At 37.0% G+C, this 14,473-nt stretch overlaps 1 protein-coding gene across 3 annotated transcripts in view; it reads right to left on the minus strand.

Annotated features, from left to right (window-relative positions):
* Positions 1–1,188: 1,188 nt before the first annotated feature.
* The window catches only part of slc29a1a (solute carrier family 29 member 1a), an 88,530-nt gene continuing 75,245 nt past the window's right edge, over positions 1,189–14,473 (minus strand). For 2 of the 3 annotated variants that reach the window (XM_009307586.5, XM_073919690.1), the window contains 3 exons: positions 13,751–13,836; positions 6,515–6,714; positions 1,189–5,110 (listed from right to left, as the gene is read on the minus strand). In XM_009307586.5, coding sequence (XP_009305861.1) covers positions 4,999–5,110; positions 6,515–6,714; positions 13,751–13,836 — 398 coding nt within the window. In that variant the 3' untranslated portion in view covers positions 1,189–4,998. 3 annotated transcript variants of the gene reach the window in all.

The following is a 14,473-nucleotide window of genomic DNA, read 5'->3' on the forward strand; positions in this document are numbered from 1 at the left end:
AATGTTCTTAAAAACGTTCCAATTTCATATTTTGCTAACTCCCAATTCTTTCCAAAAACATTTTCCTCGTTTGCTTTTTTACAGTACTTGCAAATTATAAATTCGATTTTTTCATTTACTTCTTTATAGTTAAGCAATGAACAGTTCAATTTTCAGTAAGAATTGAATCTACATAAGTTAGCAGTATCTGAAAAAGGAATAGTTATAGAGATGCATCTGTGATCAAAAAAAGGGTGATGGACATCTGTCATCTGTCTCCATATTCTACTGCATCTCCGAATATTACACAGCACCAAAAATGTAAAAATATATATTTAATATATTTTTGTCCACAGCAGACGGCAACTCGCCGTGACGCAGATTCCCGAGTCTGTATCCTCCAATCAGGTGAGCCCTCTTCAGCGCTCGCTATGACAACGAGACAACAGTGACGTGCCTTGTAAAAATTTGCATATGCATTCCTATAAAGCTCGTGTGCTCTCTGTCAGCGTTGTCAGTTTGCTCGGTGTTGCTGTTTGAACTTGACCAGGGTGAGTTCAATACCGACGGTACGAGTGGAGCCACGCCAATCTCACGAAGTCCGCTTCGTGAAGCTTCACCCGGGCCCGTCTGTGCTGTAGTTCCTTGCGGTTTGCGTACATAAACGCAATATCGCGAAGAACATTACGTGTTTGTTGCTTGAAATGTGCCGCTGAGCAACATCCAGTGAATACTGGCACGGCCTGGCGCCCGGTCTTCTCGTGCACTTCCTGGGGCGAGGCAGCCTTTGAGCCCTAGGCAGGGAGCAAACAACCCCCGAGGACCCTCAGGGAAACACGGGGGCCAGTAGTGGGACCTCGCTGCGAGGGTTATGGTGGGTGGGAGTAGCGAGGCCCACTCATCTTCTATTTTAAACTATAGTTTCAAACTTTAGTTTACTATAGTTTGAAATAGAAACCATAGTAACTGTTATGATTTAACTTTATGCAAAGAGCTTAGAATGACCAAGAGCAACAGACCCGGATTCAGCCATTTTGAAGTGAATACTACAAATACTACTCCTTATTGGTTAAAAAAACACTGAAGTATGTATTATAAATTACTATTGTATTTTTCATGTGTGATTACCTTTTTGTACCAACTCTCTATTACGAGTCTGCTGAGATACAGAGGAGTGTTTTTAGTGCAGGATAGACAACAGCATCCATGTACAAACAGAAACATGTTTATTTCCAGCCCTTCAACTCCACACATTTCAGTTCTGTCAGTTTTTTGAAAAAGAAAATTCATTCAAAAGGCACCAAAGCAAGTTGTGCACGTACATGGTGTTAGAATCATACAGGCTGCATTAAAATACATGTCATACAAAAAGCTGATATAAAACAATTGTATAAATAATAATAATAATGTCAATGTAACATTTTTAGGCCTTCACGTTTGATTTCATTTAAAATGATAAACCTTCATTCAGTGCACTCAGGCCAGATACTACTTAAAACATGATTAAATCCAACACATGCAGCGAACAACATGAACAGCAGACATCTGAACTGATTTTAACATTCAAAATGCCATTAGTAATTGGGGCCCTTTAATGATGTTATACAGTACAATTTCTCTAGAGCCACTGCAAACTAATGTCTTGTTTTTCAGTACAAATATAAGTCACACTTTACTCTAAGATTCCATTAATGTTGGTTAATATACAGGGTGGGCCATTTATATACACCTTAATAAAATGGGAATGGTTGGAGATATTAACGTCTTGTTTGTGGCACATTAGTATATGTGAGGGGAAAAACTTTTCAACATGGGTGATGATCATGGTGGCCATTTTGAAGTCGGCCATCTTGGATTCAACTTTTGTTTTTTCAATAGGAAGAGGGTCATGTGACGCATAAAACTTATTGGGAATTTCACAAGAAAAACAATGGTGTGCTTGGTTTTAATGTAACTGTATTCTTTCATGAGTTATTTACAAGTTTCTGACAACTTATAAAATGTGTTCAATGTGCTGCCCATTGTGTTGGATTGTCAAAGCCTCTTCTCCCACTGATAGCAACACCGCAGGAGAAATGCCAGCACAGGCTACCAGAATCCCTAGTTTCAGGTGCTGCACATCTTCTATCTTCACACCATCCAAGATGGCCAACCTGAAAATGGCCACAATGGTCACCACACATCTTGAAAGTTTGCCCCCTCACATATACTAATGTACCAGAAACAAGACGTTAATTTCCCCAACCATTCCCATTTTATGAAGGTGTATCTATATAAATGGCCCACCCTGTACTTACTAAAATGAACAAATAATAAACACTACTTATATAGCATTTAATAATCCGAGTTGAACATTTATCAATGCATTATTAACATTCAAATTCATGCTAGTTAACATTAGTTAATGCACTGAGTTAACAAGAACTAATATAGATTTTTTTCCCCCTCATTAATTAATGTTAACAAAGATGAATAAATACAAGGGATGAACCGATACCAGTAGGAGTATTTTAATTGGTGTAATCGCTGAAATCGAGAAATGATTCCGATACTTCTTACTTGGTATTAATGAAAGTGCAATTAATTTGAAAGGAGGTTTTATTTTTTGCCTGTAGCAAGGATGAACAAAATCTTTAACAGAGGGCTATTCCAAGTCAAATATATACACGCATTGTTGATAACCCTGTAAATCAATAGACCTTATTAAGCTTATTATCATTAAGCATGGACAGATCTTTTTGACAGATTATTTGTTAATAATGTATTTTATTAACGGATTGTTTATAATGACTAAGCTATTAATATATAATAGATTCATTAATACATTGAAGTCAGGTAGTTCCACGTAGTTGAGTGGTATCGGTGCGTGTTTTTGGCATTTCATGTACGATACGAGTATTAAAACCAAGTTTCAACCCGATACTGGTATCAGTGCATCATTAACAAATACTGTAATGAATTTAGTTCATGTTAATAAATACATTTACTCATAAGCGTCAGTCAACTGCTGGAGGGCCGCAGCTCTGCAGTTTTGCTCAAACCCTAATCAAACACAGCTGATCAAACTAATGAAGGTGTTTATGACTCGTTTGGAGCAAAACTGTGCAGAGCCGCGGCCCTCCAGGAATTGACTTTGACACCTATCCTTTAACTAATACTAGCTCTATGTAAAGTGTAACCCAAATATCCAAACATTTTCAAATCAAAACACATTTTCTGAATATGTTTCTGAAAAAAACTTTCAAAATGAATTGTTTATGTTTAAAGCAGAACTATTCTCCCAAGACCAAACATATTAACAATGCCATGTACATATTTATATACCATACTCAATCTCTCCCAGCGCTGTCATGACAGAAATCAAAAGATATGTCAACAGGCTCTGGGTCTAGTCAGACTATTTCTGACCAAGTTGACATAAATGCTAACATTTTACTTAAAAGGGTGTTCATAAGAGAGTCATTTAACCTTTATAATCATGACATGACACGTGTCAAGAATCTGAATGTGCACGTTTATAATTGGTATTAAGTGTCATTAGCTTATGACATTTTAAATGCAAAGATAACATCGCTTGACATGAATACTTCACAACCTGTTTTTGCCTGTCATGACAACTTGACATTACCAAGAAAACATTACATGTCATAAATCTGTCATAAACATGATTGTCTTGAATCCATAATGTGTCATGAATATTTATTTTGACCTCAACTATAGTGGTACAAGCTAAATGTCATTAAAATGTCCTTAAATATTAATGATGCTGTTAAAAAATATAACAGACGCTTTTAATGAAACTAATATTAATGACGCTTTTAATGAAAACAATACAGTGACATAGAAAACATGAAATATATAGAAAAATATTCAAAATGCATCTATAATAGCTTCAGGACAATCATGTTAATGACAGATTTATGACAAGTTATTATGTCTAGGTCACGTCAAGTTGTCAAGACAAAAATGAAGGCTGGCTGTGCTGTATTTATGTCAAGTTGTCATAAAAAAATGACAATTGAGCAAAGGACACTTAATACTTGTCATAAGCATTCTCATTCACATTCTTGACGCGTCATATCATGATTATAAATGTTTAAAGGTCCCGTGAAGTGTTTCATTTGATGTAATCTCAACAAAAACACGGAGAGGGTAGCTCCTCCCCTTTAGATAAAAGCAGCCAATAGTGTTTCGTTTCATCACTGCTCTGCCAATGAGAGAGACTGAGCTCAAGTGCATCAAATGAAAAGCGCCATGAAGGGGGCGGGGCTTGTCAGAAACTAGGGAGTTTTTTCATTGGTCAAGATTTGATGAGAAACTTAAGCATGAGGTGACATGAAAAAAAAAATCGTTGCTCCATATATGTGGAAGTGACAAACTACAAGCTGTACATGTTTATATCAGTTTTATATCTCCTAAACGCAAATTATGTGACTGTTTTGGAGCAACACTATCTTATAGAAATCTTAACATCTAAAATACTTTCATAGGACCATTAATAACAGTCTTGCAAACACCCCTTCAAGTAAACTGTTAGCGCAAACACTAATATTTTCAGAAAACAAGTAAATGCATCTTAATTTAAGAACTGTTTTATATTCATAACTGAAAGTACTGTAAATACTCCTGAACTAATTTTCGCAGTGACCTACTGCTGCCCTAATAGCTGCATGTCTAAAATGAAACAAATAAAACCGTTAATACCTATACAAACATTTAAAAAAGAACTAAAACTCAAAGGGGTTAACCTAAGCTATACATTATTGCTAAATACTGAATTGGCAATTTGGAACCATATACAAAAAAAGGACATAAAAAAAAGAAATGGAGATAAATTTTGGCTTGTTTTTAGCAGATGATGATTGTTATTCTGGAGTCTCTCTTGTCTGCCTCAAGAGGGACAAACATGTGAATGATGTTATGCATAAATGTGCAGTATGAACACTCTCTCTGGCTTAGTGTGCACTGGGATTCAAAGTTCCTCCTCTTCATCGTCACACTGAGAACTAGGCCACGGTTCTAGATCATGTTCCGGAAACCGAAGGATAACGCGGCTCCCACAGCCAAGCCCAGAGAGAGGAAAAAGGCCATGATGGCTCCTGCGGTTTCGGCTTCATGCTGGGACACTTTCCTGTGGGACAGACATAAAACATTAGGAGACGTCTTGAAGTAGTGATGGGAGAAACTACTGCACTAATGTTTGCTTAAAGCGATCTGATTGGCTGACGCCTGCGTTGGTGCTTGAAAAGTAAATAATGGATCTAGCATGTCTTGATGGATCCACATTTGAGTTTGGCAATGCTTGAAGGCACTCGATTTAAAGTCAATGGAAATTGTTTACACAGATGCCCCATGTGAATAGGCGTTAGAACTGACTTTTCCAAACTTTAAGTTGAAGCTATCACCTATAAATGCACTTAGCTCATCATCTAATACAGTGGGTCTCAAACTTTTTTTCATCAAGTACCACCTCAGAAAAAAAATGTCTCTCCAAGTACCACCAAAATGAGCAGTATTGAAATACAGTAGTGTTGTAGGCCCAGTAAAGCAGCTACAACTCTGCCAAGTTAAAAACATGGCAGATCACCTCAGAAATATAAGCTATATGGCATATATGGCATATTATATACATTATTTTTTATAAATTTTGAAATGTGTATAGCTTGTACATGACATTTTATTCCTCCACGTACCACTAGAAGGAAGCCTGCGTACCACTAGTGGTCCACGTAACAGTTTGAGAACCACTGATCTAATACAGTGGTTTCCAATTCCAGTCCTAGGTGATGGCAGCTTAAAGACGCCTCTCATTTGGAGAACAAAGTCGCATGCATTGCTCGGAGAGGACAAACAAAGTGTCAAAACCTTGATGGTTCTTGTGGGTCTTGTCTATCAAATCTGAGCTTTATTTTGTATTCTCTGTTGGATTCAGATCAGGTGATTGGCTGGACCATTCTACAGCTTGATTTTCCTTCTCTGAAAGCATTTGAGAGTCTCCTTGGCTGTGTTTTGGATCATTGTCTTGCTGAAATGTCCACTCTGGATTCATCCTCCTGCTAATGTAGATGTTGGACTGAAGCAGCTGATATTCATTTACACTGAGGATGGGCAGAGGGTTGCTGAAGAACTACTGAGAGATTTCAGCTGCTGTCTGGGCTTTCACTGCCTTTCTACACCTCCTTTTCTTCATGTGTTCAATACCTTTTTCCCAGGGTTATTTATGTTCTTTTAGGCTTAGTCCCTTTATTAATCAGGGGTCGCCACAGAGGGTTTGAAACTTACCAACTTATCCAGCATGTTTTACGCAGCGCATGCCCTTCCAGCTGCAACCCATCTCTGGGAAACATTTAATTTCAAACTAATTAGATTTGTTTGCATATATAGATTTTTTTTTATTTGGTTATCAACATCCGGGGAAAATTTTAAGTCCACAGCACCTTAAGAAATACTTTAGAATATGACTGCATTACCTAAAATGTGTTATCTAGATGCTGACTACATATTTTACTCTGAATGTATGTGTTTTGGTACTCACTTTGGCCCGAAGCACATGCAGAGACTGGCCAGGTATCCGTTGCTGAAGGAGAAGAAGATCATGAAGATGATGTACCAGGCGTCATGAGAAAACACCACCGGCAGGAAACTTCTGGGCTGAACATTACAGAGGATGAAGAGAGGAACGAAGACCACACGCGCAATCACCAGGATGGGCAGCCAGATACTGTCTTTACCAGGCTGAACAAAGAGAGAGAGAGAGATGCAAGACTTAAACTGAATACAAAAAATAAGATGCATGGAAATGTATTGCATCCCATTCATTACTGTAATAGGAATAAATCATTGGTTATATTAAATTACATTGCAATATTATGACATGACATTATTGATAATAATGTTACCATTATTATTATTACTTCTACATTACATTATTATATATTACATTACATTAAATAATTTTATATTATATTATTAGTATTACATGACGATGATAATGCTGTTACTATTATTATTATTATTATTATTACTATTGTTAAATTATTATATATTACATCATTATTACACATTAAATAATTTTTTTAAAAACCACAGCAAATGCCCTTCAAGCTGCAACCCAGTACTGGTTAACACCCATACATTCTCACATTCAAACACACACTCATACACTACAGCCAATTTAGTTTATTTAATTCTCCAATTTGGACTGTGTGGGAAACTGGAACACCTGAAGTTAAATCCACACCAGCACAGGGAGAACATGCGAACTCCACACAGAAATGCCAACTGACCCAGCCAGGGGTCGATCCAGCAACTTTCTTGCTGTGAGGCGACAGTGCTAACCACAGAGCCACCGTGCCACTCTTTAAACCCCAATTATGCATCAATTCATTTTCCTTTCAGCTTAGTCCCTTTATTAATCAGGGGTCGCCACAGCGGAATGAACCGCCAACTTATCCAGCAAATGTTTTACGCAGCTGATGCCCCTTCTAGTCACAACCCATCACCGGGAAACATACACACACTCATTCACACACATACACTACAGACAGCTTAGCTCAATTCACCTATAGCACATGTGTTTGGACTTGTGGGAGAAACCAGACGAAACCAACACAGGGAGAACATGCAAATTCACACAGAAATGCCAACTGACCCAGCTGAGGCTCGAACCAGCGACCTACTATAAAGGTTATAAAACCCATACTAGTCTGGTTCACCACTAAAATTGATCAGTTCATGAGAAACCCTCCAAAAAAATCCATCCTTCAGCATCTCGATCACATTCTGTCCTCAAATGACCATCCATGTGAACAAAGATTTGCTCTTAAAATACTGAAAACCCATGACAATACCAGCTCTAAATATGGCAAATTTATAGCCATCGCCTGGATAAAACTTTGTTTACAAGTCTCATACGAGTACAGGCTGATCTACGGCAGCAGACACTTCTCCCATGATACTCAGCTCTTATCCTACCAATAGACAATCAGATAACTCTGATTCAGAAACACACTATTCAGCATTTACACCATTTCCAGAGCCAAATTTAAGCATTTTTCAATCACCCTCCACCCTCTTTATAAGTGTGGCAAATTACATATTTACACACAGTTGAAGTAAAAAATGATTAGCCCCCCTGTGAATTAAATTACACACCTTTTAATTAAAACTCTTATGTAAACGGTTTAATGTAATAATAATAATAACAAAAACAACATTTTTAATAATGTCGTGTAATATATTATTGTCATGCAATATATATTATTATGCAACATTATGCAATAGTAACAACACTACAATATTAATAGTAATAATATAATAAAATAATGTAAAATTATTTAATATAATACAATATAGTGTAAAATACAATAGTGCAATATATCAAGTGAATTAAAGCAGCACGAGCGTCAGCCAGCTCACTGAAAACACCAACACCGATAAAGATCTTCCAGAGTGATTTCCTCTGAGCTTTCCCTACATAGTTTAATCAGTTTTCCCTGATCAGCTGTAAATGAGTTTGACATTTTTAAGCAGAAAGCCAGATAACAGGCTGAATTCAAAACATTGAACTTGATGAGAGGAAATGAGCTGCCACCTGCCTATAGATGCTAATTGGCTTTAGTGTGAACCATGCAAACAACATTATCAAGATGATCAAACTGACATTTCATGATGGAAAACCCTGACTTTTACTGAGTTCTCAGAGTTTGTTTAGTAGCGTCACCAATGACCTTAACATCATAATGATAACCTCTAAAGATGCATACAAACAGTAGATATCAAGTAATCAGTAAATAAATAAACTCCTAATATCTACTATATTTGTATTATAAAGGGATGGATCATTTATATCTACTATATTTGCATGCATAAATAAACAAATAAAAGTTAAAGTACTTAATTTGCACTATGAGATAAAATCTAGATATCTGCTGCTACATTTGCATGCATGCATAAACAAACAAACACTTTGTAATCTACCGTAATTTTATTATGGTAACTTTCTGGCATATGCTATAATTGTGCTATGAGAGATTAAGTCCAATGGTTCCTGAGGTCGAATTTTTTTTTTTTTTTTTTTTTAGATTTAATAAGATTTTTATGCATTTTCACAACACAAAATCAGTCATTGTTGGCCACAATTATTAATCAATCAATTATTAAAACAAAATATATCTAATATAAATTAATATCTGATATACTAATAAACTCAAATATCCTTGATATCAGTTGTGGTATCTTATACTACACTATAATATACGATATTATCCTACATTTTATTAATTTATACCTTTTACTTCATTTACAGCAGAGTAAATAAGTATTGAACACGTCCTGTTTTTCCTGGGAATAATATTTCTAAAGGAGCTGCTCACATGAAATTAAACCAGATTTTGGTAAAAACCCAAACAAAACAAACATGAAAATAAAACAAATCTGATAAATGAGTTCCATGTAATCACAATGAAATGACACAAGGAGAAAGTGCTAAACTACTGAGATGTATTTAATACTTTATGTAAAAGTCTTTTTTGGTGATGGCAGCTTAAAGACCCCTCTCATTTGGTTTTCTCATACGGTTTCAACTGAACAAGAAGGAGGACGTGGTAAATACAAACTAGAGGTCTGCATTCCCACTGCTGTTCCATGGGAGCCGACCAGATTTCTTGGGGTGCGGGAATAAATTTCCGTATAAAGCGCGGGAGCTGTCGGTAACTCTTGGTGTAATTTGAAAGGGAGCAGGCGCACGGTCTAACAATATAGCTCCCAAGCGAGCAAGCACATGTGATGCTGTTTGTGTGTGTGAATGAGAGAGAACTTGATGCACAGATCACTAATACGAATTAGACAAACAGGTGACCGCGAGCCTAAGGTCGCATATACGGTATTCAGTTTTTAAATGGTTTAGGCACAAGCCAAAAGTTTTGCCAAAAGTAAAGCCTTATTTAAAGAATATTTTTTTTATTATGCACGGTAACACCGGATACCAGGGTAAAATAGGGAGGACGTTTGACGTCGCCCAAGCCTACTGTATTATTTTTGTAATACAAATGTGGAAGCCATCAGGGTTTCATATATATATATATATATATATATATATATATATATATATATATATATATATGAAACCCTGATGGCTTCCACATTTGTATTACAAAAATAATACTACTATAATAAAGATCTTCTATTATGATAACTGATAAAATCAATTTTTCATATAGAGTATATTCTACATTTGTAAAAGCACAGACAAAATCTGTGATGCATATTATTTTGGCATCTATAAATAAATAAAAAAATTATCAACTTGTTTTCAAACAGTTATTCAAGCGACTATACTGTGAATGTTTCTCTGGTCATATGGATTACTTGTGAGATGCATTTAAAGTTATCATTTAGTGAAACTGACAAAATGTGCATGAATAACAACATGAATTTATGTCTGTTCAGCACACAAAGCTATCATCAGACTTACCAATATGAAGGGATAGTTCACCCAAAATTGAAAATTCTATCCTTTACTTTCACTTGCACCAAATGTGATAAGGCTTAATAATGATTGCCCGATGGCCCTGGGCCAGTGTGAGAGACACTCAGGACAGTAGACAGGATTGTTACTGGCCTGATCGGCCAAAGTTTAATTTGTCTTAGAATCAAGAAACAAAGTAAAAATCGGAACCACTGGGCCGATCGGACCGGTAGAAAAAATCCTTAGTGTTAAACCCTGCCTGAGTTTCTTTCTTCTGTTAAACATAAAAGAAGATATTTTGAAAAATGTTGCTTGCTGCTTCCATTGACTTCCATAGTAATAATTTTTATGGTAGTCAATGGATGAGCAAGCATTCTTCAAATATCTTCTTTTGTGTTAAACAGCAAAAAAGAAACTCGTAAAGGCCTAAATCCAAGAGGAGATGAAGCAATTCTCATTTTTTAAGTGAACTATCCCTTTGACAGAATATTTTCTCAGTGTTTACAGCCCCTGGTGACGCTTTACAAGAATCTGCTAAACATCTACTTGCACAGAAAAAGCAAGTCATAAGGGTTTGGTTTGGAGGAACACAGATTTATATTTTCTGGCTGAACACTTTCTTCAGTGTGATGCAGGATTTTCCAGAGAAACCTCTCAACTTTGTTTTCCCTGCTCTGCTCTTTATAGTTCAGGAGGAATCTTGTAACAGTAACTCCAAGAAAAGCCCCAGAGGAGACGGTCAAACACAGAAAGCAGATGCTTTAAGCACTGCGCAGAGTTTCTGCATGTTATATTAAGGTAAAATCAAGACTTTAAGACCAGCTAAAGAAAATTTAAGGTGATTTTTTTTTAATCAAAGGAAAACAGTACAGCTATATGTTGAGAACTCTGAATGCTTCTATAAGAACAAGTCTTAATGTGCTCCTTAGTCATTATTCAGAGCTCTTACAAATTTTCCTAAGTCAAATTTAACTTTTCCAGCACTTTACAAGTGGCAAATTACATATTTACACATATACATATATAAACGCATGCATACATACATATTTACATACTTTATTACATTATATCAGATATTTGCTTTAGTGTAGTATAACATAAAATACTCGATTCTGAATGGTCAATCACAATATTTCAAGGTATGTTATTCAGATATAACAACCACTGAACAACATAGGCTCATGCAGAAACCTTGAATCACCTTGACCGTCAGTGAATATGTGCACATCCATATACTCACATCCACATTTATTTATATATATATTTATATATATCTACTTGTTTGTCAAGTGTTTGTAACGTCTTCTTGTAATATGTAATATGTAGGTTAGTGTATGCTTTATTCAGTCGAATTAGTTGTCAGCTTTGCAAGACTGTTTTCTGCCATCTTGTGACTGAATAATGCGCAGGTTTGGGTCTACTCCAACTGTTTTCGTTTCTCTCAGCTTTGCACTAAATTAAAGAATTAATTCAAACTATTACAACTCAGAACAGTATTTTGAGTTAAATTTTTGTGTTTATTGGCAACTAGCTGTGTAATAAGTGGGATAAACGACTTCCAGGATGGTTGTTCTTGCAGAATACAGCCTTTAGTCTTATACAATATATTATATAATTGTGCTCAGCTTGCATCAGGCTGCCGATAAGCCTGTCGGGTGTTATTCTGCGATAACAACCTCCCGGATGTACTTTATCCCTTACCTATCGTATAGTATTCTAAAGACTTTTTTGATGGCATGTTTGCCCAAAGCTAAAAAAAAAGACTAAATAAAATCTAAAAAAAAAAAAAAAAAAAAAGACACGCAGATCCTGCTATAGCCACATACATGATGCAACAGGTACCAACACTGTGTAAATTTAGCATGAGTTTAATCAAAATAGAGGTAAATTGAAGCTGTTGCCACTAGAAGCACAGAAATGACGCCTTCGCTTCACTTTAACATGAAACAAAAGAAAACAACTCCTCACGAAAATGTGAATTTAAAGGGTCACGAAACACCAAAACACATTTTTTGAGCCGTTGACAGTCGTATATGTGTCCCACACTGCTAAAAACACTATTAGGACACCTATATTTCGCTAAAAAGTGTAAATTGGTTGTTTTTGCGTTATTTCAAGCAAATTCGTACTTCCGGTTTGAAACAAATTTTTGAAGCTGCATCACGGTCATGACATAATAGCCTGTAATCCAGCGTGCAGACTGGGCGTCTGTGCCAGAGTGTGTCTTATTACGTCTTACAGTGTGATGCATTAATGCATGAGTAAGGCTTGACTCAAACCAATCAGCGCGCTCTATTGTGCAACTTCATTAATATTCATTACTGTCACAGTGTTTAGACGACACTCACACCACGTTGTGTTGACAAAACAAGCGTGAAGTGTTGCTTTTATAGTTTGCTGCAGTTAAGTTTTGTTTTCATTTTCTCTCTGTGAGAACTCATTTGGAGTCACGTGTGGATTAAGTGTACGCGACGCTCGACAACAATAACTTTCATGTCTAAGGAGGAACATTGTTTACCTGAGAGCTGTTCTCATCTGCAAACGCTGAGATCCGGATTCGCTTGTAGTCTCCTCTAAATAAAGACGTGGCTCTAGTTGCTGGTGATTGTCCTGTCTCTACAGATTTGGTAAGTGAGCGACCAGTGCTCTTTGTTTATTCAGTTTGTTCCTATCCAACAAACTATTGCACCGAGTGTAAACATGTTAGCACCACAACCAAACTTTAACCCCGTGTAGGATTTTTACCGCATTTTGTGACCGGAATAACACACGCAGCTTTTTGACGCTACCTGCCGTGTGCATTTCCGGGAAATGCAGAGTTTTTTTTCTCTCATTCGCTGTGCGGTATCAAACATTGCATGAAAAAGACACGCTTAGAGCAGTTTCTCGAATCAAATATCTCGTTTGTCGCGAGGGGCATGAATGAATTCCCAGAATGAAAGAGCCAAACTGCAGTTAAAGTCCACCATTTAATAATTTGGCAAATAATTCGACTACAGATGTCCATGTAAACACAGTCACTTTGTCCCCTGTTGGGTGTGTGTTTTGACTCTGAAATTCAGAGCGCCCAAATAGACACTCCCACACCGTGCCTCTTTTCTTCCTCCGACACCCCCCCCTTAAACAGGGCTGGACACGCCCACTTTTCTGACTTTTTCGAAAGTAGAGGTGTGAAAACACCCTGCTGAAACGAGGGGGTTTCATGGCCCTTTAAGACTTGCTGCTGGAAAAGTGATTTAGGACTGGCAGAAAACCCTGCAGGATCCGCGCATGAGGCAGAGTAACAGTAAATAACACACATACCCACATACAGACAGCAGTCAGACTCCTGCCCACCCAGTCCATCACATTAAACAGCAGGAAGCAGGACACCGGGATGAAGTACTTCTCTGTGGAAAGAAACACACCAGTTTACACATGAACACACATTTTATAATGTTATTTCTAATGCTGCATCCCAATTCGGATACTTCCCATCCAAACAAGTATTTAATTAGTATGTCCAAAACCACAGTATGTTGAAAAGAGTATGCCAAAGGTTCCCGGAGAGTATTTATCTGAATTGTGAGGGGCACGGTGGCTCAGTGGTTAGCACTGTCACCTCATAACAAGAAGTCTACTGTTTTGAGTCCCAGCTGAGCCACTTGGCATTTCTGTGTGGAGTTTGCTTTTCTTGCCATGTTGGCGTGGGTTTACCTCTTGGTGCTCCGGTTTACCCCACAGACCAAACACATGCGCTATAGGTGAATTGAATAAATTAAATTGGCCAAAGTGTATGAGTGTGGGTGTGAATGTAGTTAGTGGTTCATTCTGCTGTGGCAACCTCTGATAAATCAGAGACTAAGCCGAAGGAAAATGAATGAATGAATGAAACTGGAATTGTAGGAGAATCCACACTCCAAATGCTAATATTGCCCAAAATACATTGCGCTTTGGACGTTAATTCGATTAGAACTACAAACATGGATAACAAGTTTTAAACTACAAACATGGCGGATGGGCAAGACCAGGGCTATTCAATTAGGT

This window comes from Danio rerio, chromosome 13 (assembly GCF_049306965.1).
Source record: "Danio rerio strain Tuebingen ecotype United States chromosome 13, GRCz12tu, whole genome shotgun sequence".
NCBI classification, from domain to species: domain Eukaryota; kingdom Metazoa; phylum Chordata; class Actinopteri; order Cypriniformes; family Danionidae; genus Danio; species Danio rerio.